This window comes from Fusarium oxysporum, chromosome 3, assembly GCF_000149955.1.
Source record: "Fusarium oxysporum f. sp. lycopersici 4287 chromosome 3, whole genome shotgun sequence".
Lineage (NCBI taxonomy): Eukaryota > Fungi > Ascomycota > Sordariomycetes > Hypocreales > Nectriaceae > Fusarium > Fusarium oxysporum.
In genome coordinates this window covers 571,612-599,540 of record NC_030988.1, presented here as the reverse complement: position 1 = coordinate 599,540, position 27,929 = coordinate 571,612, and the positions used below count along the sequence as shown (strand labels likewise).

Below are 27,929 nucleotides of genomic sequence, written 5' to 3'. Positions count from 1 at the left end.
TGGCTGGCTGGTCCAAGTAACGAACAATTTGCAAAGAAGTGGACGAGAGGACTGACGAGAGGACTGTCGTGAGGACTGTCGTGAGGACTGGCAAATGACCCTGGACTTCCTGTTCGCCTTCTTGGTAGCTATCCCAGCAGTCTCCCAGCCTGTAGACCGGTGAGGCTTCAACAACCCAGACATGGAGACGCTATCCTCACCCCTACTGGGCAGCCCCTGACTGTTCACGAACATGAGGCTACAGGATCACCAACATGTTCCTATTCCAGCCAGCCATGGCTGCATTCTGTTCTATCGTGCCCTGCAACTACTTCCCTTCCTCCAACCGGCATTGCGTACCTTGCATTCGCAGGGGTCTAGAGAGACGCCCAAAAGGTCACGCACGCTCCTGTATCCGTCCTTTACTTCGAACGAGACTCATGGTCTTTAAAACTTTTCTCATCTCTGTTTGACCTGTTCCTCCTTGGTGTTGCTACAAATACACCACACACAAAATCATCGGGAGTTCCTGGCCAGCGAATTTATCAACTTCGTATTCTTGAAGTTCGATGTGGGGGGGCGCGCTAGTACCAGGTTTGCATTAGGCCGATCGGAAATACGTTCTAAGATTAGCGGCTGAGGATACAGGGCTGGGGAAGGCGGAACAGGGATCTGTCGCTGATCTCCATAACCAACAACGAACATCCTTGCTTTTTTCCCTCGCTTAAGTGACACCTGTTTTTCTGCCCTCGCCTACCGACACCTGTTTTCTGTCCTCGCCTACCGACACCGGTTTTCTCCCCTCGCCCAACCGACACCGGTTTTTCTCCCTCACTAATGCGACGGCACATGTCATCAGGCTTAGGGTATGATATCTCCCAAAGCAGCACGGGATTTCTTGCGAATGCGGGTCGGCACGAGCCATCGTGCGTTGAAAAGCGATCATTTGAGTGGCATGCATTCGCGTACTTTGTGACATATTGTGTGACCCTAACCTAGCTTGTTTGCAGAAGGCAATTGTCTCGCTTGTTAAACTGGCGGCGCAAATTCCCTCATACCCTGTAGTTCCGGCTAATCATCGAATATGACGTCACGATAAGCCATGACCCCGGGAGTCATGAAAAGATTACCCTACACTGCCCCTATTCTTTCTTTGAACATAACAATTTTCCTCGCATCCGCTGTTAGTGCTTCGCCAGGGCAGAAAATTTTGGGCGCCAAAATGGCAGTAAGTGTAGTGGCGGTATTAATGAGACTCTGACAGTTACCAGGAGGAACTTCATGACACGCGAAGAGAACCATGGTGCTCAGGTCCACCAACTGGCTCTGGTGTCCAGGCTTACTATATCATAACTCAGCACCATCACCATGTATATCCTGTTATGAGCGAAGACTCGAATGATGATGAATTTTCCCGAGGAGTCGTAGTCATAGGCATAAGGAAGTATGGCAAAGTACCTGGAGCCCCAGCAATGGCATCCCGCCAATGAGGCACCTTCACGGGTTTTTCGATGCACAACTCTGCTCCGTCCATCCTCATGCACTCCGCATCCGGGTCTTTGTTCCATATGATGCCTCGAGGAAATTAAAAGGCAATAGAGCTTCAGTACACACAGCCCTCGATTGAAAGGCCCTACGCCATCACTACGACATGTCATGCATCGAAAATATGACCGCTGATCGACCCATCCTGGATGCGATTTCGCCTTCCATAAGTAGGATGACCTCAGGTACGGCAACACCAGTTATTGCAAAGACTGATTTACCTGCAACACCGACCTCGGGTGAGTCAAGCAACAGGATGGTGGGTGGCCCATCTGAGAGACGGCGATGGAACCATCCCGACCAAAGCCGTCAAAGGAGACATTTCGATAAGGTAACCCCCTACATGAATCGGCGATGGCAGAGGGGCTGGATGAAAGAGGGAGTTGCTGACCAGAAACTGGAAGAGATTCAGGGAAATGGCTCACTCAATGCAGGACTGGGAGTCACGTTTGGTCAATAGCAGGGTAGTAATGATCCCGAAGCAAAATGTCGATGTAAGATGAAGCTAGTTGCCGGGTTACATGTCGGTAGAGACCTCGCTTGGTTGCGGTTGATATGATGTTGGCTTGGCGGGATGGAGAGGACTTTGTCGACAACTGGTACCCTATCTTGGTCTGGCATCAGCGAGGCTCACGTCTTGAACTCTAGCTTCGGCAACTGAGCTATCATCTCAATCAGCTAGGTATAGAAGTGTTTTCGTCGCATCGACGTATCGTTCGCTAACGTTTGTAGATCGAGGGGCTGGCCAATAATGACGTCGAGAATGCGATAAGCCTGTGTCGTGGGCTATCGCGAAGTAGGCTCTCATCCCGTCCGTATACGTGGAAGAGGAACTGTTGTCTTGCTTTCGAGTCCCGGTCATCCCACCTACGTCGGACATCGTACGAGAGCGGTTTGCCATGACTGTTACCGCATAGTGATAGTGTCACGCTGGAGCTTGGACCAGACGTCATGTAGTACGGGTTCGATCAGGATCCTCACGATCCAGTTCGCGCGTTTCTTCAGGAACTCGATGAAGGAACAGATGTTGAAGCTACCGTGGTTGGCGTCGAGGGTGCGGCAGGGCCTTTTGTTTTCATGTCCAGATGCTAGCGTGCGAATAGCATCTTGGTCGATGGACTCGACGATCGATGAATGTCTGCCTCTTGCTGTTGATTTGGTATTGGATGAGGGGGTATTGATCGCGCGCGTAATCTTGGTAACCACGCTTCTCAGTCAACATCGGCCATTGACCGATCCCGTATGACCAATAGTCCATCACTGGGTGCTTCACCCAATGATTCTGATGAAGCTCCCTTGATAATGAAGGGTATGCGAGGTCCTGGTCTCAAACCGATTCATGAGGTGCCAAGGTCTAACACTCAGCCTATCATAACTGGCCCCAATCACCTTAACTCGAGATGTATGTATTGGTGCCTCATACGAAAGTGCTCCCTTATACGGCGTGAAATTGATTGGAGCTTTTTCAGTGATGTGAAGCACTCTCTCGAGTGATGGTGATTGCTATAGAGTATTCGGCAGCCATTATCTGCATCTTAAGCAAAAGTTGTAGATTGACTCAATGATCAGAAGGGGGACAGGAAGAGCACCACCAAACATGTAGAGAATGGGCGAAAATCCTAATAGAGGAAGTTTGCCGAAGACAAGGTAGCGCTTGTGATACTGGCTACCATTCGCCTCGGGTTGTTATGCATATTAACACCGCCAACTTGCCGTCTCTTACGCGGTCATTGACCGTTTTCCATGCCTAAACCCTACAGCCCAGTCAAATTGCACCTTCCATTTGGCGGCCTGAAAGATCCACGAGGCCTGGACCCAGATTCACGATGCTTCTGAACAACTCCAAGCGGATATGATTATCCCGTACCTGTTCCATGTTGCATATGGTCGACATGCTACGCCTGGCCTCTAGCGCTCGATAAACTCAGACACATTATTAATGATCATTAGGAAAAGGCGAATCGGAAACTAACAAGGTATCCGGCCCTGGACCGAAATCCCGCCGCAGGGTCTTGCGTGGCGGCGGGACCTAAATTTTTGTTTGTTTGTTTGTTTGTATATTTTTCGTCTGGGTGGCTGTAACGAAGCCAGATCTCCTACTGGAGCAAAAGACGTGCTGAGCTAGCTAGGTACAGGGAAACCCCGCTTCCTTCACCATCCAGCATACCAATGGCACAAAAGGTGCTGTATTTCTCAAGCCCGTCACCCGTCAGCGGGTTCGGGGGCAATCTACTGTCGAGCTTTTTCCACCGACCAGAATTCTCTCACGCATCACTACATCTGCTGACGCAGTCCACAATCTCCAGTAACCAAGTTGTAGCTCGTAGTCGACTGTCGTGGCGGCAGGGAAAAACCTTGGGAAGGAATCAGAGGCCGGCGGTGCGGCTTGCCTTCAAAGGGGAAAAACCCATCGCAATCGGCGTCGTTGATCGGGAGGATGTCGCTACCGATGCCACGGGCACCGTCCTCCGATATCTAAGGCGTTCTGGTTCTGAGGTGCCGCCATTAGATCCGACAAAGGTGTTGTCAGAGAAGGTGAACTCTCCAAAATTCCTTCTCTGAAAACTGCTGTTAGGGAGCCGATGGCGTCCCCGCAGTATTGTGTGGCCGAGTAGCCCGTAGAAAATCCCGCTCCTAACAGTGCACTAACAGTGCGTGCCAAGAAAGAATTTTTACAGGGGAGAGTTGCGGCGGGACCTAAATGAAGACTGGCAGGGCTAGTCAAGGGTAGGCAAAACTCCTAATCCTCGGCCGATTCTCACCCCACCTCAGCCAGACCCGGTTTGATCTCGTCGGGGATCACCGCTGTTTGATGGAATCATGTTTATCCCCTAATTGAAGTGCCACATTTCTTCGTTGAGGCTAAAGCTGCTGGGATCTTAGGTACGTTTTCATTTGGCAAGCTAGGGCGGCTACGTGTCGGTTGTTGCGGATGCCGCCATTTGGCGCGGGATGTTTTGGGTTAGCAGATCTAGTCTCACGACCGTTACTCCATTTGCGACCTTACTCCTGTATAGGAAAGATCCCGGATTGTGGCCTGGAAGATTGAATCTTCTGGCCAAACACTTCTAGCGTCGAAACACACAATATTGCCCGAACCTACTCTTACACCGCAGCGGCTTCTCTTTACATCCATCATTATCCTGCACACAAAGCTATGAAGGCATTTCCTAAGATCGGTGACGTTCCAGTGTGGTCAGAACCGCCTGACGGTTATCTCGTCAACTTTACCAATCCACAGAAAGACACGGCGCTTCTGTACGCAAGTTCCGGTGTCTCGATTTCCTGTCTTGTTTCTTTCCTCTTAATGGGAATACATTTCTATGTGGCATCTTTCGTCACAAAGAATCTATCCTCCCGACATTGTAAGTCAAGTCTAGTATATGGGTATTTATTATTAAGGATATCTGTACTGATTCTGATAAAGTTTTGACACTTGCTGGATGCGTGCTCGCGACGGCTTCACAAAGCATCATTTTCGTTTGCCAAATGCGGGGCGTCGTGGGCGTACATGTTTGGGAAATGCCTCTAGATCATACGCGCTGGGAATCAGCTGTATGTATGTCATTAGATCAGAATGTATGCTTATGCTAATGTATTGACCAAAGCTTCTTCTTGCTGCCAACTTACTGGCCATTCCTGCCACAGCACTCGCGAAGTCAGGGCTCTATGTTTTCTACCGCGAATTCATCGGACCAACACAATCCGCTTACTTCATTCTTATTCCAGCTGTTTTAAGTATCGCTTCTTTCGTCGTTGTGTGGATGTTTCAACTACTTGCTTGTAGTCCAGTCGAGGCGGCATGGGACTTGAGATTCTACACTGAGACAAGCTGCCACAGCCGCTACTATTGCGGTACGGTCCAAGCGAGTGTTGAAATTCTCACGGACCTTTACCTCACCTGTTTTCTTTTATTTAAAGCTTTCCCGCTGCAAATGCACATACGTGGGAAAGTAAGAGTAGTTTCATATTTCCTCAGTAGTTTACTCACACTGGTGCCGACCGCATTGCGGTTGCATATCTCCGTGAGCGGACATGGGAACCAAAACCCTGACCCGACATGGGACCTTTTTCGGATGGCGACCTACTGGTTATATAATGCTAATTGTATTATTAAGTCAAGCACCCATGTAACCGACCCCCCCTGGTAACCGACCCCCACCTCAGACACGTCTTCAGACGCGTCCACACCAGTATTTAAATCCACGATAAATCGAGTTCTTCTTCAATTCAATTTTTTCTTTCTTCATCCTCTTCTTTTACTTCTACAATGCCGGTATACTCTGCGGACGACCTAGAAAATGCCATTGCAGACGTCAAGAATGGGGTCTCTTTGAAGACCGCCGCGAAAAAAAACGGTCTACCACCCAGCACCCTACGAGGTCGCCTCACTGGTGCGCAAAGTCGTCAGGTCGCTCGCCAAGAACAACTACGCCTTACTACCGATCAAGAAGATGAACTTGAGCGCTGGATCCTGCGACAGGAAAAGCTCGGCCACGCTCCAACTCACGCGCAAGTGCGAACTATCGTCCGCAGCGTTCTCGCGCGTCACGGGGATCACGCGCCATTAGGAAGGAAGTGGACTACGCGATTCGTGGAGCGCCACCCTGCCTTGAAGACAAATTTGGGTCGCCGTACAGACTGGGAGCGTGTAAATGCTGCGACCCCGGCGAATATCAAGCGCTTGTTCGACGTGTATGAGACCGTGGATTGGATCCCCCCCGAACGACGGTATAACGCCGACGAGGGCGGCATTATGGAAGGCCAGGGCGTTAACGGCCTCGTGATCGGCTCGTCACAGGAGAGCCCTAACGCGGTACCAGTCAAAACAGCGACCGTACGTACGTGGACTTCCATTATTGAGTGTATATCAGCGGTCGGGGTTGTCCTCCATCCGCTCGTTATATTCAAAGCGAAAAGCATTCAAGAGCAATGGTTCCGACGCGAATTTTTAGAGAAGCACCTTGGTTGGCAAGTTACCTTCTCAAAAAATGGCTGGACGAGCAACTCTATTGCGTTAGAGTGGCTTGAGAAGGTATTCCTTCCCCAAACGGCTCCTGCAGATCCAGCTGATGCCCGTTTATTAATCGTTGACGGCCACGGCTCGCATGCAACCGAGGAATTCATGGCCAAGTGTTACCTGAACAATGTTTATCTTCTCTTTTTACCGGCACATTGTTCTCATGTACTCCAGCCTTTAGATCTCGATTGCTTTTCTAGTCTGAAGGCGGCGTACCGTACTTTGGTTGGCGAGCATACCGCTCTGACGGATTCTACCCGGGTTGGGAAGCAAAGGTTTCTCGATTTTTATGCGAGAGCCCGCGAAATCGGTTTCCGGAAGGAAAACATTCGATCTGGATGGCGGGCAGCTGGCTTATGGCCTGTGAATATTAACAAACCGCTCGCTTCGCGTTGGGTGATGGCCTCACGAAGTCGGCACTACCTCCCTCAGAAACTCACGATATCGTAACGCCAAAGCGTGGCGGCGACGTTGTAAAGCTTTTCTCTGCCAAAAGGAGCTCTCCTTCTTCACGGCTCTCAATTCGAAAAGCGGCTGCGGCGTTAGACAAGGTTGCAATCGAGCTCGCGATGAAAGACCGCGAAATTGAGCGGTTACGCGCCCAGCTTGAAGCGGCGCAACCGAAGAAAAAACGGAAAGTCAGGCAGGACCCGAACGAATGCTTTATAAGCCTCGCACAGATACTTGCAGAGGCCAATCGCGAGCCTGATCAACGTGTTATTCAGTCACAGAAAGGCGATCTTAATTGTATTGTGGTGGATGGGAAAAGTAGCTCTGAGTCGGAGGAAGATCCAGCCCCTGTGCGCCGATCAACCCGCGTCAGGCGGCCTACAAAAAGGTATATTAGACAGGATTTGAGTAGCGAAGAGAGCGATTGAGAGACTTTTAAATACCATTTTCTCTGCATTTTTAGCTATTTATTTGACAAAGTTGTGTTAAAATATTGTAAATAGATCGATGGATTTTCTGAGTCTTGCAGATGGGTCGGTTACCAGGGGGGGTCGGTTACATGGGTGCTTGACTTATCTACCATTCACTACCAGGATTGCGACAGTTCATCAACCCCCTTATTTCCCGGTTATTCAGAAAACCAGCGCCGCCAGAGGATTCTAAGGATAACCATACTCGACGCTATCCAAGAGGACTATATTTTGTGGGCGGTACCCCGATGAATGATGGGGAGGGCTACAACTGTAGCAAGGTGCGACTTAACGCTTCAGGGATCCTGTATATGGAGTCATATAATTCATAGGGAAGGCTTTGGTAGTTTTGAATAGTGTATGGTGGATATGTTAGGATATCTTTGCGAATTTGAAGTATCGAAAAAAAAAAAGAGAAAAAAACATCCTTGATGTTCTCGTTATTGCGTAAAACCTGCAAAAGGTAAAATATGCCTCATAGTAAAGCTGTCTCGTGAAAGATGTTCACAAGGCAACTTTTCCATTCCTCTTTTTATCTTCTTCAGTGCATTCTGCATATATCATCAGGCTGTAGTTACGTGAATGAAACCTACGCACTAAATTTACGCTCTATGCAGTACTGGCTCATGAAGCAAGTCAGTTATTATTAGGTTTTGTCTCCAAAGAGGACTGGGATGCCTTCTCCGCAAGCACACAAAGTTTCATCAGTTGATTATCTACTATAGAGGTATGGAACCATGCAAGGTGACGTTGTTGGGAAGGCGAGTATAGAAAAAAGTAGTTGTCGAAGGTCCTACTTCGCCAGCCTCGTACAGCTCGTGCAAATGAGGATGCTGATAATTAGACGAATCAAATCGGCCTACTTTACCTACTGAGGAACGGAAATAAGGCTGATGCGCATAATTCTTGCATCACGTGAAAGAAAAAGGCAATCGACCAAGCACCAGTTGCGCAACACGGGCCACCACGCTCCTCTGACGCTAGAAACGTCTCTTGGATGCACATTATAGTCCCCTCCTGATTGTTTCCTTTTCCCTACGGTTTATTATTATTAGTCCGACAACCGAAAGAGGCCGACGGAGTACGTTCCTAATGCGCTGCAGGCCTGTGCTAAAAGAGCTAAGGCATGTGGAGAAGCGAACGTACTCAACTGCAGGGGAAAGCGAGACATGCCCAACAACCACTGCTCTTATCTAGCACCAACCGATGCCGCTTCCCCACGGCAGTGTTCGCCTGAACTCCTGAATTTTCCGCAGTAGGTACGACGCCATGGGCATTATAAACCGTAAAGACTCCACTCTGGTGGAGCCACGTGACGGAGTCGGTCGAACCGGGTTGAGATCAGGTGTAAGAGGCAGATTGGCATTCTGGCCTTTGATTTTATTGTTCCAAGAAGGACAGTCGTCACTTTTTTTCTTCGAGTCAGGCCAATTCCGAGCCACACTGCTTGCACTGACCGTGGTTTTGATGCCTCTGAACAACCTTAATAGACCTTGACCGCAGTTTACCATATGCATTCACCATTTGCAGTGTTCAACAACCGAGACTTCACAACATAAACCACACCCTCGTCAAGCAGCAAGTCGCATCAGTTCAGGCTCCGGTCGTTATCTGCAGCCCTTCCGTTAAGACTCAATCATCCCTAAAGCTATCGGAGCTCTGGCTCTCGCTCTGGATCCAAATCAAATTCTGTCCGATTCAGGTCAATCCCAGGCCTTAACCCCAGTTTGTCAGATCCAGCTCCCACTCTGCGATGACCAATTGACGAGACTGGTATACCTTCAAAAAACTGCCGCTTATCCACTGACCGAATAGTTTGGTAAGCTTGGTATCATCCACAGATGTTTCACGGGGTGCGCTTACATCATACTTATCACCAATTACGACCCCTCTCCAAGCCTTCGCCTGCCCATATACCGCCTCAACCTTCAATGTCCACGTCTGGTCCTAGCCCGGCTGACTGGTGTCCAACTCTCGCTATTCACGGAATTGGCCTTCAATCTTTAGCCTTTGCCTCAACATCCCTAGCTAACGCGGATGTCAAAGACGCGTCGACGCCCGTGGATGGAGAGAAGCCTCCAAAGAATAAGCAAAAGCGCAACAAGCTGACTCTCTCATGCCATGAATGCGTCGAGCGCAAGACCAAGATAGGACATCATTACCTCTTACTTGGTTTCTCATGTTGTATCGTGCTTACATCACATCTTGATCATCCCTATTCACGATTCCATACAAGATGAGCCCACTCTACCTTTATATTCTGGCACATTATGAAATTTGATCAAGAAATGTCTGAGAATGACAAATCAATACCTCGACTTTCCTTCTGTTTGCGAGAATGGGCTTGGTCGGCTGGATAACCTACTGACGTATTCAAAGTGTGATAGAGACCGACCTCGTTGTCATGCTTGTATGTTCAGTCGCAGCCTGTCCTGTTAATTTTATCTTAACCTCAGCCAGGCGTAAAACGGCAAACTGACTGCCGATATACACATGTCGCCAACCTTCTCAAGTATGATACCTCCCGAATGAGCAACTGTTTGCTGTGATTTAACAATCAAGTAGGGAGACCACTGGATCCGCCTCCAATGGCTGCCGCATTACGACAACCTCTAAGAAGAAGTATGGTTCCAATGGAAAGCCCCGTATTCCAAATATTGCAGATAGAGGCATGTTGAGTGATCTTAGGGCCTCCTCGCACGGCGCCGATGCGCTTTCTATTGGTCTTCTGTCCAACGTACCTTACTCTTCGCCTTCTGCAAGCAACGTTTTTGGTATTGGATCCGAGCACCCTTTTGTCAACTACTGGACTGGTGAAGGGGGCTTACATGACCCTATTTCAGTGCTTCCAGAGAAAATCCAAGCCGATATACTACTCAGCCGTTACTTTGAATGTGTTGACCCTGTGTATCCGGTGATACATCGCCAGACATTCTATGCAGACTACGAATATTTCTGGCAATTAAAGCAGCAAGAAAAGACCAGCAGCACAGATCCAACCTTCGTTGCATTGATATTTGCCATGCTAGCCTTGGGCACACAGTTTGTCACATCGACAACACCTTTCCAAGAACGGAAGCTGACAGCAGAGTTCTATGCTTCGGCCAGCAGCCAGTCTCTGCGTATTGCTACGTATCTTAGCAGTGCATCATTGCGGTCAATCCAGGCCATGGTATTATTAGCCTACTTCCTGGTCAACAACAACCACACATCGGATGCTTGGGCGTTTTCAGGCATTTCGATACGGCAAGCTCATGCTATGGGTCTACATAGAGATCCAACTATTGGTGTGTGCCTGTTGCTTGTTGGTGTCTCTTCTTTTACTGATCCTGGTAGTAACTCCGGATGCCAACTTGTTCGAGAAGCAGCAGCGACGCAAGATCTGGCAAGCTGTCCTCCTCCAAGGTACATCACTGGCCGTCATACTCTCGCTGCCGCCTCCAGCGACACATACGGATATTTCCGTGGAAAATCCACTAGATGATAGTTCGTCGATTGCACAAAGCGATTTCGCAGATGCAGCGTATATTCGAGGCTGCTGGACTCTCGCCAACTTGGTCCAGGAGACAATCTGCTCGCCAAGGTCGTTAGAGCTGCCAATTTGCACCACAGTAAGACAGAGATCGAAGTTGATTGCCGATTTCCGAGCTGTCTACCAATCGTTTCCTGATGTCTTCAGGTCTTGGGATCCTGATCGCATCACGGCAATGGCGAAAACAAATAAGAGGGTGGTTCGTCAGACTTTGTTCCTGACCAACAACTACTTCCATAATCTGATGCTCGTTTATGCTTCTGAGAGCCCTGATGTTCCTGCCAATATTCATGCGACCCTGGATGCAGCACACGACGCGATCACAGCCTTCTTCACTTTCTTCTCCCTTTTTGAAATCGAAGCGTGTGCTTGGTGGGGATTCAACCACCGAGCATTCTTGGAGGCTCTGTGTATCGGTAATGTGCTGAGCGAGACTGCTCTAGAGCCAGAAGATAGAAACAAGGTGACAGAAGGCCCTCTCCTTGTCAGGGCAAAAGCCGATATCAGTGCGTGTTCATGCCTTGCTGGCTCCGGCCTGTTTGCTCACAAGTTGTTAACAGTACGCATGATTCAGATCATGAAGGTTATGGGCGAAGACTCCGAGGTCGCAAGACAGCGAGTGCGAATTTTGAGTGACTTTCTGGTGTGAATGAGGCGAAGTTTTCCCAACTAGAATAAGCACAAATGCAGTTCCGACGACTTTGCGACCTGAGTGAGGGTAAGCCAGTGGTATGGAAAAAACAGGCGGTAATTGGAGATTTAGGTTGTCGGAATTCAACCTTGGCTATGAGTCTTAACTCTTCACAAGCGCAAGGCCCGCGTACAAGGGCTGAACCTTCTCTCACGACAATGGATTCCCGCAGGCGGGGCCCTCATGACTACAAGAAGCGAATTCGAAATCTTTATAGGAGGTTTCGGAGTTCAAGAGTTTCAGACTAAGCACGAATCATCACACGTTCGATCCACAGACGACACGGAGTCAAGCTTCCTGCAGCCACCCGATGATGATAATGAGTATTAAAACGACCTGAGTATATAGACTACCACAGGTATGCCTAGCCTTTCACTCCAGGAGATGAGGCCTAGCTTGTTATAAACCAAATATAAATAGCAAATTGCATGCACACTGGCCAATGCATTCAATTGGGCCCGGAAGCTTCTTTCTTTGCAGACTTAGATAAAACCTTTGCCTTCAGTTTCCTCCTGACTCCTCTCTAGAAAAGCGTCATAGGTTTCCTTGTGCTTCGATGTTAAGAAAACATGATGGTTGGGATGTCGCCGAAGCAAGCATTTTATCTTCTGACTAGTGTTATTGATCCAGTATTATGCCGTCGACAGCCTCTCGCAGGTTGATCATATACTTCAGGCCGCTCGCGAGGTTGCAGAGCTTGGAGATGGAGACGTGGCCACTGTCCTTGCCGAACTCAAGCCCTTTTGTCGACTCATCTCTTCCAGCAAAGGATCTGACAAGCCTTTCTCCACCCACTTTGGTGTCAGCACAGAAGTAGCGTTCAAGATCATCGAGAAAGCTAAAAGTGATGGCCTCACTTTTGTTGGCCTTTCAGGCTATCGCGGCACTCAGAACCTCGCCAAAGACGCGTTTGTTCAGTTTTCCAAGCTCTTCCGGGATGTCAAAGGAGAACTTGGTATCAAGATGAAGCTTGCCAATATAGGTGGAGGGTGGGCCGGTATCTCGACCAAGGATGCCCCTTCCTTCACTGATTACAACAAGACTACCATGGATGATTTCTCTTCGGCCTTTGCGGATTGGGATGGCAAGTTGACCATGACGACGGAGCCCGGGCGTGCCCTTATCTCCAAGGCGGGATGGCTGCAAATCCATGTCATCAACATCTCCCAGCCAAGTTTGAACACTGATCTGAGTACTAATCCGAGTCGCGTCTATCTCTCTGCCGGTACACATCACGGATTGAAAGAAGGTAGCAAGATTTCGTTCGAGTGGCATACATGCCATCCTCCTGGAACAACGGGGCCTTGCGTTCTCTACGGGCCAACCTGTGATAGTGACGACATTATCCTGGGAAAGGATGCAAATGGCAACGAGAAGATATACGGCCCCGCTGCCTACGGGCCCAGCTACTGCACCTCTTTCAACAGTGTTCCTCCCCCAAAGGTTATCTACGTCAACTACGAGCAAAGTATGATCGATCGTTACCTGATCTCATCCATTCCTGGGATCATGAGACTATTAACAGCGCTGGCGAAAGAGTATAAGAGAGTGGCTCGTCAGAGTCTATGCCTGATGAACAACTAATGTCAAAGCGTGATGCCTCTGAATGCTTCCGAGAGTCCTGATGTTTCTGGGTATCAAGGATCGTGGGACATCGGAAGTAGCACACAATGTCAGCATGGCTTTCATCCTTCTGTTCTGGGGACTGCAGAGCTTCGCTCACGAAACCTAAGTGGTCACATAAAATGTATTCAAACGAAACATAGCAAGGCTTATGGCTCGAATTGTCAGGGTTCGCGCGAACTAAGATTCCAATTTGCGGATATAACGTCAGTAAAGTCTCGAGGCCAACCATGTCGACTCGTTGTAATCCCAAATGATTGAGAGGCTTGAAACGATGAGTGCTTGTGACTGAGCCCAAGTAGCGTCTATCACTCATGAAAGACGACCGCAATCGCGGTTAAAAGACTAGGGAATTCGTTTGACTGGAAAAGTGCTTTTATTATACTTAGTCTGACTGAAAGTTACACTTTAAAGGCAATAGAAACCTGCCTTTTTACAAATACACGGGAAACCCATTGCCAGTTGCTGGTCTTCTTTCATGCTAGCAGACAGAAACGAATAAAGCACAACTGATGTTATCTATTTACTTACGGGAAACCTCTATCAGATCTTATCTTCAAAGACTCCAAGAGCTACAAATGGAATCCCCTCATAACAATGGTATCACCACACGGATGACTGAGTGGTGTGAGAAAGAGAAAATAGGGGTTGATTTGAAAGCCTTGGGCTCATGCTCTTGTGGTATGTATGCCTCAATAGCCTCTAGTGTAATAGAACATGCTTCTTTCAATACATTTCATTGCCACTCGCAGACGACGAAACTCATTTCACCAACTGTTGATGGGAATAGCCTCGACCGGGCAATTGTTCAGAAACAATGGAATTCCATAGACTATTGAGTTGCTCGCTATCATCCAGGTCAGTTCCAAATTCCGTCACAATTCTTCTTTGGTGTTACACTTACGGGTCCCTTTTGTCCAACTTAATGCCCCTTTCTCTACAAAAGAAGTGAAAGCGTCGCATTGTGCGTGCTCGTGGAAAAGATGCCATAACATCGCCTCGAGGCTTGCCATCCGCAGCAAGCTTTCCGGCATCCTTTTTCATAACGATGTGAACGCGAAGTGCTTCGATATTCCATTTCATCTCCTCAATCTCTGCGAGGTTGACATGGAAATCGATCTCACATCTTTGAGTGCTTGGTGTTGGAAACATTGTATCTGACCAACCCAGGTCCAGTACTGTGTGACATTGACATGACTGGTATATAACCGAGTCTTGACTACAGCAAGCCGCCAATCGTACTTAGTGATGCTGCCTCCGCTGCATGAATCTGTGTCGGACCAACCCTCGAAGTGAGATTCGTCATGTACGGGGCTTCCATATGTAGGTGTTGAATGTTGGAGGGTTCACCCTCAACTTCAGGATTAAGGTTCAGGATTAAAGTTTGACGCCCTAAACTTAGATCGTAGGACTTTCATCTAGGACTTTCTAGGACTCAAGTCCTAGAAGGAACCAGTCGAAGATATATGGTCTCAATAGTCCTTCGATTGCGACAAAATCAAGAAATATACACGATACACCTTAATATCTGACACATAAGTTCAAGCTCTATTCATACAGAAACAACCTGATTCTTCTCATTACTTAGGGTAATCCCGGAATCTAGCCTGCATACAAAAAGACCTTATATTAAGCCACTATCCTCATCAATGAAGCTCTTGTTCTTATCGTCACCCTGGCCATCCTCTTGACGACTGTCTCCGCGGGTCCTGCCCCAAACACGCTGTTGCAGGCGACGATTGATGCCGGGACTGTAGCTCCGACGGTAGCACCCCATGTTTTACCCGGCTGCACCGTAGCAAGCCATAACAACACCAGCGCAACCGGCTTGACAGTCGCCGTATGCGACAGGACCCGCGGCTTGTGCCAAAGTAGCCTTGTTGGCCCCTACACCATGAAGAAATTCGGAACGGAGCAGCACTTTGGTTTCGAGATTAAATTATCAAGCGGAATGTTTTGTGGTATAGGCACTACCGATCATTATGTTGATGAAAAGATTATAATCTAGACAATTCATGGATAATGGCCAAGTTTAGAGCACATGGGGATTTGATAACTGCAGGTCTACTGAGGTCTTTTCCATTATTTAGAACAGTAATGGTTGTCTTTGAACCACGATAGCATTAGTCATGAATTTTCGACTGGCTTGCAGAGGTTTCATCTCAGGTATCTGTCATCTACTAGCTTATAGACATGATTGTACATGGATAAGTTTGAATAATAACGAGACTGCTCGGCAGGCGATTTGAGAAACAGCTCTAGGTCGACTCTTTAATCTCGTATCTATTGGGTTTGTTACTCTAAATAAGTTATCTAATCTTCTCATTTTGAGGCCATATCGTTCCGACATATCCAGTATGAATCGTGGCCAGATGTTTTCCCAAGTGGGGTTTGGGGGGTGCAGATCCACAGACGGCATCATGACGATTATATTCACGTGCGGCGATTAGTTTATCGCTTGCAGGATGCGCATTACTTTCATTGTTGGCTATTTGCCCACGTCATACCATATCATGTACGCAATCTGCACATTCTGATTGCTTGATTAGCAGCTTGAACGGCTCACGCATCGTGCGCCAGAACCAGAATCATGGTCACTAGGATCTACATAACGCAGGGTTGAAAAATAATAGTGGAAGGTTTGGGGACAGTGGCGAGCAGGGGCGTTCAAATCACGTCACAGTAACTCGGCTGTCGGTCAACCCGCTTCCGGGCATAGCCACTAACCGGAATAGCAGTCACCCAACACCCCGCTTCGCTCCTTCTCATTCAATCTCCTTCGACGTCTTACGGATCGCTTTGCTTCAATATCTTGCTTGGATTCCCAGCTCAGCCATTCAATACCATGTCTAGTGGGAACAGAGGCGGTGGATATCATGGAGGCCGGGGAAGAGGCGGAGGAAGAGGTGGCCAGGGCAATTATGGACCTCGGGGGGGCAGCGGTAGTTTCCGAGGCGATACGGGCGGAAGTAGAGGACGAGCTGGAGGTGGAAGAGGAGGGTATAGAAGGCCGACTGGCGGTGGTCAACAAACTATCCAGGTCTTTCCGTAAGGACCATACGGAGCAAAGTTATGGTCGTACCAAATGCTAATTTTGTCGATACTATAGCAACTCCCAAGGCCAGAATTCCCAGGTTGCAAAGGTCGAAGATGCATTGCACCTAGCGACAAAGAACAAGTTCGATCTTGATAGCCTGAAGCTAACCGAAGGCTTTCCCAGTCGTCCGGGATATGGTACCCGGGGCATCAAGGTTCAACTCACGGCAAACTACGTCGAATTATTGCCGCCGTCGAACTTGACCTTGCATCGATACGATATCCAGATCAGCCCTGTAGCTGTCGGTAAGAAACATTTCCGGGTTGTGCAGCTACTACTCCAGGCGCCGGAATTTGCAGCCCAACAGGGCGACATTGCAACAGATTTCAGGTTTACTCTTGTCTCCAAAACTAAGTTTTCGCAGGACGAGGTCCTCGTTGAGGTCCCCTATCGCTCAGAAGGTGAAGACGAACCGACTGCTAGGGCTACCATATACAAGGTTCGCGTCCAATATACGAAAACTTTAAATGTCGGCGAGTTGGTCAACTACCTGAACTCAACGAGCCTCAGCCAGTCATTGGTAGATAAGCAGGAGTTGACGCAGGCTCTGAATATCTTCCTGAACCACTATGCCAAATCCGCAAAGAACCTCGTCACAATTGGATCGACAAAGAGCTTTTCTCTCAGCAGTGACGCAGCAAGAGGAGACATCGGCTCCGGTTTGGAAATCATTCGAGGCTTCTTTTCGAGTGTGCGCGTAGCGACTTGTCGCATTCTCGTCAATATCAACGTGAGCCATGGAGCGTTTTACCATGCTGTTCCTTTACCGGAGCTCATGAAAAGTTACGGACTTCACAACACCGTCATGTTGGAACGATTTCTCAAATTGGTTCGCATACAGACTACGCATCTTCCCGAGAAGCGTAACAAAGCCAACGAAGTTGTTCCCCGCGTCAAGACTATCTTCGGGCTTGCTAGGAAGGACGATGGACATGGTTTGGCCCACCCACCGCGCGTTAGACAGCACGGGGCAGGTGCCAAAGATGTGGAGTTCTGGCTCGATGGTGAAGCCAGCTCCTCTAGTGCACCTAAGCCGGTAGCCAAGGGAGGCGCGAAGGGGAAGGGCAAAGGGAAGGGTAAGGCCCAGGCAGAGAGCTCAGCAGCTTCTACCTCTGGGAGGTATATCACTGTGTTTGACTTTTTCAGAATAAGTGTGTCATTTTCACTATCCATCACTCGATACAGCATCACTGACTGTGACGCAGCATACAATCGAGTTCTGCAAGATACCCAACTTCCGTTGGTTAACTGTGGCAACCGGGACAATCCGATGTATCTCCCAGCAGAGGTCTGCGTTGTCCTCCCGGGTCAGCCCTCCAAGTCGAAGCTCAACGGCAGCCAAGCGCAGCAGATGATTCGCCACGCTGTTCGAAAGCCGTGGGAAAACGCGAACTCGATTTATAGTGAGGGTGTGCAGACTGCTGGTCTAGATGAGAACACCAATGTACTTTTGGTACGTTTTCGCTTCAATTTTGTATATTACATACTAACACCGTTCAGCGTTCTTTTGGCCTGAAAATCACACCGGGACTCATCAAAGTCCCAGGTCGCATCCTTTTTGGTCCAAAGGTTATCTACAAGAACAACAAGGCCGCTGATCTCCGCTTAGGTAGTTGGAACATGTCGGATATTAGATTTAACATTGGCGCGTCACTTGCTAAATGGTCATACCTGATGATCTCTATTCCTGGGATACGCGACTCTTTCGACCAGCAAAGCTCGCGGGCCGTTATGAATGAGTTCCATGCCGCCCTACAGAAAATTGGCGTCAACGCAGCTCAACCGTTTCCAGGTCAACGCCTCCAACTTCAACATCCAGACGATCCCGCGCTCGGCTCAACTTTACAACGTGCCGCTGGAGCTTTAGATCTGCTTTTCATCATCCTTCCCGGAGCAAACATACCATTATACAAGCGCATCAAGACGATCGCCGACAAGAATTATGGTATCCACACTATCTGCTCGGTGGGTTCCAAACTAGCGAAAGACCGCGGTCGCGAGCAATATATGGCCAATGTCGCTTTGAAGTTCAATCTCAAGCTTGGCGGTATCAATCAGATCGTGGAGAACAAGAATCTCGGCGTTATCGACCAGGACAAGACAATGGTTGTCGGCATTGACGTTACGCACCCCTCACCTGGCTCGGCTTCCAACGCGCCTTCTGTCTCTGCAATGGTGGCTTCCATTGACAAGTTCCTAGGTCAATGGCCCGCAACTTTGCGCATACAGCGCGCGAGACAGGAGAATGTGGACGATCTCACACAAATGCTTAAATCTCGCCTTGGCCTCTGGAAGACCAAGGGCAAACACGCCGCTCTCCCGGAGAATATTCTCATCTACCGCGACGGAGTCTCCGAAGGCCAATATGACATGGTTCTCTCGCAAGAGCTTCCTCAACTCCGCCGCGCATGCGAACAGATGTACCCAGCAGCTGACACCAAAAAAGGCCTTCCGCGCTTCACTATCATAGTCTGCGGCAAGCGGCACAAAACAAGATTCTATCCCACTACCGAGCAAGACTGCGATAGGTCTGGCAATACTAAACCTGGTACCGTCGTCGACCGCGGAGTGACTGAGGCGCGGAACTGGGATTTCTTCCTGCAGGCACACGCTGCACTTCAAGGGACCGCACGCCCATGTCACTATTACATCGTGCATGATGAGATATTCCGGCAGATCTATGCGAAGTCGATTCCAGTTCCATTCCAGAGCATTGCCGATATCGTGGAGGATCTCACACACAATATGTGCTACCTGTTGTTGGAAAATCCGGGAATCCCCTTCCCTTCAGGATTCAGACTGTTAGTCTGAAAGTCCTAGATTTAAAGTTCAAAGTCCTAGATACAATCATCTAGAGATATAAACCCGAGAATAACTCTCAGCTCAATAATGAACAACCAAGTTTCATAAAAATACATTTTCACCCAGCACTACTGCGCAATATAAACAACAGGTTATGAGCCCGGGTTAGCAAACACCGGGTTTCTCTTCTGAATCAAAGAACCAAACTTTAACTTCAACTCAAGATGACGTCACGACGAGCCCCACCTTCCACCATGCGAACTCGCAACACAATCAGAGTATCGCCTGCATCCGAATCGTCGCAACCTGGTGCTTCAGGTCAAGACCACACACCATCCTCAATGTATGACAGTACCACGGTCATCTCTGAAAAGAATACTCTTTTCCTTCCGCAAGAGCTCAAGCTAGGCGGCCCCTCCAATTGGGAGCAATATTGCCCAGCTCAGAAGGCCATTCTTCGGATCAATGGCCTCGAAGATGCTGTCTTTGGTGATTACCCTCCCGAGGAACAGCAGACTATGGATCAAAAGATCAGGGCGGCAAAAGCTGCCGTCTCCATCCGAGGTAACTGCACTGGAGAAGCACTCAGTCAACTAGTCGGGATTGAGAATCCCCAGGAGATGTTCAACCTTCTCCAGGCCTATTGTATTGGCACGGGCCCAGTTCTTCTGCAGACAACACTTTACCAGTTCATCCGGATCAAAACAAGCTCTTACGAGACAATTCCACAATTTAATGTCGACTTTGAACGACTCGTCAAACTTCTCCTCGAGCAGAAAGAACCAATCTCAGATACCCTCAAAAAGGTTGTTTATCTGACTGCCTGCGAGAACGAGTACCCTGACTGGACTGCCAGACAGCGCGCTCTCCTACGCTCGGAGCATCCGCCAACACTACGATCAATGCAGCAAGATCTCATTGATGAAAACAGGTCATCAGATGATGATGACAGTCATGGTACTGCCTCCACGTACTGGGCTCACAGTAAAAAGACTGGAAGGAAGGGCCCGGCCGCAAGAAAGCAAGAGGCAAGTGGCCGGAGGAGAGGATCTTCAAAGAACCAGCGAGCCGCGAACAAGTCTAGCCAGGAAACCAATCATCGAGTCGGCAAGAACAAGGAACATACCTGCACGAACTGCAAGAAGAGAGGACATCATGAAAATGATTGTTGGTTCGCCCATAAGGATAAGCGACCCGACTGGGCAGTCCGTCTCGCCAAGGAACTCATGGAGCATGATCTTCAACGCGACAGCACCAAGAATCTCCATATCAAGGAATCAAATCACATGACAGTTGAGCGATCTTTTCTGATTCTTGAAGACAGCGTCTCAGACGAGCTACCTATGGACAATACAGAGACGTGTAAAGTCTCCCTTGATAACATCTCTTCAACCGCAGAATGGCTGTTCGACACAGGTTCATCAGTCCACATCTGCAACGACCAAAGCCTATTCACAGAACTGCAGCCTGCAACCCGAACGGTCCTCGTTACGGGCGGTGGGAAGGTGTACCCATTCGGTAAGGGGACAGTCAAAATTTGCTTCATAAACAAATGGGGTGAGCAGGTCACAATTAACCTCAAAGACACGCTGTTCATCCCTGAGTTTCCGGTAAATGTCATGTCAGGACTCAGGCTATACAAGAACGGCGGCTGGATAGACGGGAACGACATGTACGACCCAACAGGAGATGTCTTTGGTCTCCTCCGCATAGGAAGGGACGGTCTGTACGTGAACACTGAGGTCGGAAAGACTACTGTTTCAAACCAGGCCGTCTCGGAACTCCAGCCAGAACCATGCAATCATCACACTGCTTCATCAAACCAATGCCTGAATGTCGACCTTTGGCACCGAAGACTCGGCCATGTTAACGCATATCAGGTGTCACAGACTGCCAAAATGACCAGAGGAATGTACTGTGACGGCCACCACGACCATCAGCCTTTCAATTACTGCCTCGCCTGCGACATCGCAAAGGCCCTACGATGGACTCCGCGAAATAAACGGAAACGAGCCTCCAGGGCCGGGTTCATTCATGTTGACACCTTCAAAGTCAATCCACCGGGCATTAGAGGCGAACGATGGGGAATGATTGCCACAGATGACAGGCATAGAATGAGATGGGCCTACACGTTCACGAGGAAGGGGATGGCTTCGGAACTTCTAGGCCAGCTCATCTCCAAGATACGAACTCAGTATGGCATCCGAGTGTACGCAATCCAAATGGATGGCGGCTCTGAGCTCTATGGTGCGTCTCTCAAAAACCTCGAGTACACTCACGGCGTCAAGATCATCAAGACGACACCATATACTCCTGAATTTAACGGAGTTGCTGAGCGCTCTAACCGCATCATCTTTGACAAAGTCAGAGCAACCATGGAATCGGAAAGAATCCCGATAGAGCTCTGGCCATTGGTCCTGGAAGATATGGTGCGCAAGACAAACGTGACAGCCACCAGGGCAATTGATGGCCTCACTCCCATGGAAAGCTTTCTCAACGAGGCCTTCCCCGGACAAGACAACAAGCCGGATCTGTCCGGAGAACGAATCTGCGGCTCACAAGTCACGATACACATACCGCAGGAACGAAGATTGAGATCACACAAGTTTGGCCCAAGAGGAGAGGCTGGAATCTACCTATGCATGGAAGGTTCACAGATCTACACCTGCTGGGTGCCCTCTCGCAGGAAGGGACATCAGATCGTCCGTTCTGCAAATGTACAATTCTACGAAAAGGTTGGGGAGACAGAACTCCTGACCGAAACTGAGCATGATGTTGAGCCGGAAATCCGCAAGAACGGAGCTCCCATCTCAAGCCGGCCACAGTCCGTCACGGAGCAGACAAAGACTCCAAGGCCACAAAGGTCTGAAGTGAACAATCTTCAGCATGCTGAGGTGCATAATCCTCAGCATGGACAGACGACAACATCCATGACATCAGCTAAGCTGCCCGATCTCCGAAAAGAGGTGATCACTGAGCCCAAAACAATGACTGAAGCGCTTCAAGGTCCGCAAAGGGAGCATTGGCTCAGAGCAATACACAGTGAGCTGCGCAGTCTCCTCACGAAAGGAACTTGGCGCATGCTGGACCGCAACCAAGCTCACAATAGGCCACTTACCGTCAAATGGGTATTCAAGGTCAAGAAAAACGAGGACGGCAACCTCGACAAGTTCAAGGCGCGGCTGGTGGTCAGAGGCTTTGAACAACAGTTCGGCTTTGACTACAACCAGACCTTTGCCTCTGTTGCCAAAGCGGCGACTTGGAGAATCCTCCTCACCGTTGCTGCCTGTCTTGACTGGGAGATTGAGCAGATGGACGTGTCGACGGCGTTCCTGGAAGGGGACCTCGAGGAAGAAGTCTTCATCGAAATGCCGGAAGGGCTTGTAGAGTATTTCGACCAACACCCAGAAGACCGTCCGCCAGGATTCTCAACCGAGAAGATCTGCAAACTGATCAAATCCCTCTATGGACTCAAACAGGCGCCTCGGCAATGGCAAAAGAAGCTGAAGGAGGCCTTGGAATCCCTTGACTTTCGACAAGTAACGTCTGACACGGCCGTATATCACAATCCCACAACGGGAGTGATCATCATCACATATGTGGATGACTTCCTCATCATGGGCAGCAACAAGGAAGCAATCCAAGGGTACAAAGCCCGCCTGGGAGAGATCTTCACAATGACTGATCTCGGTCCCGCCAGCCATTTTCTTGGAGTAAGAATAACCCGAGACAGGAACTCAAGGCTGATCTACCTTTCCCAGGATGCATATTTTACCAGAATACTGAAGAAATTCGGCTTAGAGGATTGTCGACCGGTCAAGACCCCGATGGAGCGAAATTCACTCTCGACACTGCAACCAAGAGACAATGGCGACTCGGCTTCTCCAGAAGAACGAGAAGACTATAGCTCGAAAACCGGCTCGCTGATGTATGGAATGACCCAAACCAGACCCGATTTAGCTTTCCTACTCTCGGTACTCTCAAGATACATGTCGAATCCATCACCAACACATTCACGAATGATCAAAAGAGGTCTCCGCTATCTACAGCAGACAAGAGACCACGGCCTGGTGCTTGGGGGCGTCAAGAAAGATCCTGAATCCGCTTGGAGCATCACAGCTTGGGCCGACTCGGATTGGAAAGGCGACACTGTTACGGGAAGATCGACGTTTGGATGGCTTGTTCAACTTGAAGGATCTACAGTCTCATGGAGGGCCAAACGGCACGAAACAGTGGCACTATCGACTACCGAGGCTGAATATACAGCACTCTCCCAGTGTGCCAGAGAATTGGCCTGGACTAGGAACCTCTTCTCTGAACTGCTCCTTCCGCTACATATGCCTATCCCACTGAACGGCGACAACCAGGGTTCCCTAAAGCTATGCAGAAACCCTGAGCTTCACCAACGGACAAAGCACATTCCGTTAACCGAGCACCATATCCGAGAAGAAGTTGAAGCCGGGAATATTGATGTGCAATACGTCAGCACACATGAGCAGGTAGCAGACGGACTCACTAAACCATTGAACGCCGTCAGCCACGGTCACTTTCTAGAAGCAATTCGAGTCAGTGCATGTCCGATCGAGGAAGCAGGTCGTATTATTTGGAGTACTGAAGTCCACGATGACTCTGTGCCCTGAAGACAAGGTGGATGGGGGCGTGTTGGAAAATCCGGGAATCCCCTTCCCTTCAGGATTCAGACTGTTAGTCTGAAAGTCCTAGATTTAAAGTTCAAAGTCCTAGATACAATCATCTAGAGATATAAACCCGAGAATAACTCTCAGCTCAATAATGAACAACCAAGTTTCATAAAAATACATTTTCACCCAGCACTACTGCGCAATATAAACAACAGTTCGGCCGCGCCACCAAGGCTGTTAGTCTATGCCCCCCGGCGTACTATGCTGATCTTGCGTGTGAGCGCGCGCGGTGCTATTTGGCTAGTCTTTTTGACACGCCGTCGCCGAGTGCAGCCCCGTCCGTAACTGGAACTTCGGCAGCTGGAGGAACCGGGCAGCCAAGTCCTGATGATGTACAAATCCATCAAAAGCTGAGGGATACGATGTTCTATATCTAGTTTAAATATCGTGAATGCCAAAATGGTCGTTTCTGCTTTATTCAATGACACAGCCTACATGTGCCTCTAGGCCACAGGCCTAATAGCTCTATCATTGATAATATATTATTTTTCTGAACTTTAAAAGCCTAAATGCCACAGACTTTTTGGACGGGGCAAGTAGTAACTATTCAAGTTTGTTTTCCCGGCTTCTCTGTGACTACACATGTAAGCCTGGTGGATCCTATGGAGGGTAAGAGCACTGGTTTACCGGTCCAAGGTATCAAGAACCTTGGACAATTATACGTTTATACTATTAATAATGAAAAGTTCTTGCCAAAGAAAGCTCTATACGAGGATGCTTGGTTACGATTCCTCCTTCAAGAAATTCTTTACAAAGTATGGTTTTCGGTATAAAGAGCCAGTGCAGGGTATAGGAGGAACCATGGAACAAGCAATGGATTCATATGCTATAAGCTGCAAAAAAGGCTTAGCTAAAAGTTATGTTTTTGGCTTTTCTGTATTCGCTAAGTTCACGAAATAATCAAAGTTAATGCCTTGAATTACTATATGTGTCTCGCCAGAAGCGGCTCTAAGATTGCCTGACAGCTGAAGGCGTTGGCTTGGATTATTTGCAACAGCGCAGTTAACGCGGCGCTCATTGTGGTGCGTGACGCAGGAATCAGACCATATATAGGTGTCAGATATTAAGGTGAATCGTGTATATTTCTTGATCCTTTCGCAATCGAAGGACCATTGAGACCTTATATCTTTGACTGGTTCCTTCTAGGACTTGAGTCCTAGAAAGTCCTAGATAAAAGTCCTATGATCTAAGTTTAGGGCGTCAAACTTTAATCCTGAACCTTAATCCTGAAGTTGAGGGTGAACCCTCCAACATTCAACAATAGGACATGCGAATCGGGCTCCCCCCAGGCTTGGGTCCTTGGTGGTCTTAGTGGACTTCGCGCGGGCAGTCGACAGAGGCATTTTATTTTGTAAAACTTCAATCACAACGATGCATCTAGCGATATGTATATAAACCGATAGAGAATAAAGCAATTAATTAATCAATCTCCATAGAGCCATTTTTACTCCTCGTTGGCTAAAAAACACGGTAAATGGAGGTTGCAAATTGTAGGCCGATACTTATCTACAGTCAACGCATTCCTCGAGCGGTTGCTACTTCTTGTGCATATCACTGGAGGCCAGCCAGCACGTGGGACGGAACTACTTTGTATTCAGCACTCTAACCCTAGAGACGGGTCGGGAGGCCGTCGAAATATCTTTGTTGAAAATGGCCTCGTTAGCTTCGTGACATATTATCATAAGGGATATAGCGTCACTGGTACAACCAAGATCATACATCGATACCTACCAAGCAACGTTGGGGAACTTCTTTTATACTATGTTGGCTCATCGTCCCATTTCTGAGCCAGCTTTCTCAGCTAGTCAAGATTCCTGGTTTCAAGCAAGGATCCACCCCATACTTATGCGGCGAGTTTTCCATCTCGCAATTGTTGTCATCAGGGAATACAAAAGTGCAGACCCTGCCTTACCTGCAAGCGAACGATAAGGAAGCTCGTAAAGAAAAAAAGAAGGCTTCTCGCATATTGCAGAAGTTGACAACTGAAAAAGCAGAAACTGACTCAGTAACAGCTGGTGTCCCGGATGGTCCGTGGTCGGCTACAAGCTTAATACGCATTACTTGATCATTAAGAGACGTGACAATTAACGTTCGCTCAGTATAACGCCCTACGCAATCTGCAAACATAAACCTAGTACGGACTAGTTTCCCTGTTTGAAACCCACAACCGTCACATATAGTGTACTGAGAACCTAATAGACAGTAAGTTCTAGTGAGAGGATCTGGCCAATTAGAGTTATAATTTAGATCTTACATTAGTGTGCTACCCCCAATATGGCCTTTGAACTGGGTAAAGAGAAGGTAGCTTTCTAACGATCATAATCCTCGCCCCCACAACATCCAACTGCATTGGTTTAAAATTTGCATGAAAAAGCATGAAGCAGCTAAGTCCTACAGGAAATCCATCCATTTTTTCTATCGTCAACAATAACCCATGTGACCTTCCAATCTGAGGTAGAGCTCTTATCCCTGTGTGCTTGCTATCTCCGTCATAATGTATACTTAATTCGGCTAAGTGGCGCCAGTTAAATTCCACAAATGGAGATTGTATCCCTTATATTGGCATAAGCAGAGAGTAACCTTCGCCAACAGATTGGCCATCAAGCAACAAAGCGGCGTGCCTGCCTCTATGACATGTACCCTTGCTAAGCCCCCCACTTTGGCCCCCTGCATAGCGTCGTATTGCATTAATCTCTCTTCCGCCTTTCAATCGATCTCCATCTCTACAAGAGATGGGATCGAAGCTCCTCGGTCCCCTGACCATCTATGTTCCTTTTGTGACGCCAGTCTATATTGTTTTACTGTGTGGGAGCCAGAGTCTCGTACTCCTTCAGCAGGGAAAAGAAAGATTCTTTCATGTATTGCTCGAAAACACGTTCATGCGGGCTCTGTACCTCAACTTAACATATTTGCTGGATGAGTATTATTTCACTTGAGTGGCTTGTGCGGCATGGCTCGTCCCAAGTACCTCTCTTCTGCTCTGTCGTCAGGTTATAGCTCCTTATGTGATTGACTTTGGATAAGTCAGTCAATTCTTGTACCGTGCTAAGTTGCGATCCAGTCACAGTTGCTTCCTCAGCTGACCTCATTGTCCGTAATATGGTGCCTAAAGGGCTGATTTGACTTGGCCTATATCCACTATATTCCGGCCTTTTATTCGGGTAGCTGCTGCTGCCAGACTTGTCCTGTCGTCGCAGGTCGTCAATACGGATCTAGCCAGATTCCAGGCTGGTGAAAAGGGGCCTAAAGCTGGGTATACAAACAGTGACAATGAAGAGGCACTGGACCAGTTGTAAAGCGATAGCAGCTTCCCAGTTCGCGAAGGTGAAATCGGTGGAAGCAAATGTCTTGTTGGATAGGTAGATTTGAACCGCAATTGCAGGTATTATACTTTTCCGTCGTTGTTAGTGCCTTATGCTGCACGCAAGCTAGAAAGATCCATCACCATGGTGGGAGTAAAACATACAGGATTCGACTGCCAAAAACACTCGTGACAAAAATCTTCTTAGACCATGGTATTTGGATTTTCAGAACGTTTTCGCAAAAGACAATAATGATACCAATATCCGTGGTGATGTTCGTGATGGAATAATAAGTCCAGAAAGCGGTTCGGTCGATACATCTTTTATCATTGGTGTATATCCATGGTGTAGGTAGTTCACACTGAAAAAGGTTGATGATAAGTGCAGACGCTCCCCACCAGCCAACGACGGCCTCAAAGCCAAGAACAATCCATCTCTGGCTTTCTCGGCTTATCATCCTGAGACAAACTGTGCATGATAGCTTGCAACAGAAGACGGAGGCGGCGAACATGGTGTTGGACGCATATTGGCTCTATATTCATAGACTCGGTCAGATCTTTAGCCCATGGCTCTGCGGATTGAAGCTGAGATATCTACCTTGAAGAATATGGAGATTTCTCTGGAGTCCAATCTACTAGCCGGCTTTCCTAGTCCATTATCACACCCTATGAACGTAGCGATAGACTGTCCAATTGCAAAGACCTGAAGCTTCGCGCAT

General features: G+C 48.4%; 5 protein-coding genes across 8 annotated transcripts; 3 read left to right on the top strand and 2 right to left on the bottom strand.

Annotated features, from left to right (window-relative positions):
* Window position 1: 1 nt before the first annotated feature.
* On the bottom strand, window positions 2-3,606 carry FOXG_20906 (uncharacterized protein). Of its 3 annotated transcripts, XM_018401229.1 has the most exons (3): window positions 3,498-3,606; window positions 571-3,447; window positions 44-508 (listed from the first exon to the last, which is right to left on the bottom strand). In XM_018401229.1, the coding sequence occupies exon 2, from the start codon at window positions 1,635-1,637 to the stop codon at window positions 1,287-1,289; it is 351 nt and encodes a 116-aa protein (XP_018251794.1). In that variant the 5' UTR covers window positions 1,638-3,447; window positions 3,498-3,606; the 3' UTR covers window positions 44-508; window positions 571-1,286. The 3 variants fall into 3 exon arrangements, with proteins under 3 accessions (XP_018251792.1, XP_018251793.1, XP_018251794.1); XM_018401227.1 differs by having other exon boundaries at window positions 2-3,447; XM_018401228.1 differs by having other exon boundaries at window positions 2-3,432.
* A 4,856-nt stretch (window positions 3,607-8,462) lies between these two features.
* FOXG_12458 (uncharacterized protein) lies at window positions 8,463-12,187 on the top strand. 2 transcript variants are annotated; one of them, XM_018392252.1, is made up of 6 exons: window positions 8,463-9,874; window positions 9,925-9,976; window positions 10,030-10,086; window positions 10,153-10,751; window positions 10,801-11,502; window positions 11,557-12,187. In XM_018392252.1, the coding sequence occupies exons 1-6, from the start codon at window positions 9,763-9,765 to the stop codon at window positions 11,643-11,645; spliced, it is 1,611 nt and encodes a 536-aa protein (XP_018251791.1). In that variant the 5' UTR covers window positions 8,463-9,762; the 3' UTR covers window positions 11,646-12,187. The 2 variants fall into 2 exon arrangements, with proteins under 2 accessions (XP_018251791.1, XP_018251790.1); XM_018392251.1 differs by having other exon boundaries at window positions 10,030-10,751.
* Window positions 12,188-12,256: 69 nt separating this feature from the next.
* FOXG_12457 (uncharacterized protein) lies at window positions 12,257-13,271 on the top strand (the record flags this gene model as incomplete). Its single annotated transcript, XM_018392250.1, has 2 exons — window positions 12,257-12,262; window positions 12,318-13,271. 2 exons carry the CDS (start codon window positions 12,257-12,259, stop codon window positions 13,269-13,271), a joined length of 960 nt encoding a protein of 319 aa, XP_018251789.1.
* Window positions 13,272-14,072: 801 nt separating this feature from the next.
* Window positions 14,073-14,462, bottom strand: FOXG_20905 (uncharacterized protein; the record flags this gene model as incomplete). Its single annotated transcript, XM_018401226.1, has 2 exons — window positions 14,073-14,157; window positions 14,215-14,462. The coding sequence occupies 2 exons, from the start codon at window positions 14,460-14,462 to the stop codon at window positions 14,073-14,075; spliced, it is 333 nt and encodes a 110-aa protein (XP_018251788.1).
* A 1,557-nt stretch (window positions 14,463-16,019) lies between these two features.
* On the top strand, window positions 16,020-19,218 carry FOXG_12456 (uncharacterized protein; the record flags this gene model as incomplete). Its single annotated transcript, XM_018392249.1, has 4 exons — window positions 16,020-16,358; window positions 16,420-17,558; window positions 17,613-17,860; window positions 17,908-19,218. Exons 1-4 carry the CDS (start codon window positions 16,156-16,158, stop codon window positions 19,216-19,218), a joined length of 2,901 nt encoding a protein of 966 aa, XP_018251787.1. The 5' UTR covers window positions 16,020-16,155.
* Window positions 19,219-27,929: the final 8,711 nt, after the last annotated feature.

Coding starts and splice junctions, on each gene's coding strand:
- FOXG_12458 (XM_018392251.1), top strand. CDS start 9,763: ATGACAAATCAATACCTCGACTTTCCTTCTGTTTGCGAGAATGGGCTT. Junction 9,875..9,924: donor CCGACCTCGTTGTCATGCTT/GTATGTTCAGTC, acceptor AACCTCAGCCAG/GCGTAAAACGGCAAACTGAC. Junction 9,977..10,029: donor CATGTCGCCAACCTTCTCAA/GTATGATACCTC, acceptor ACAATCAAGTAG/GGAGACCACTGGATCCGCCT.
- FOXG_20906 (XM_018401227.1), bottom strand. CDS start 1,637: ATGACATGTCGTAGTGATGGCGTAGGGCCTTTCAATCGAGGGCTGTGT.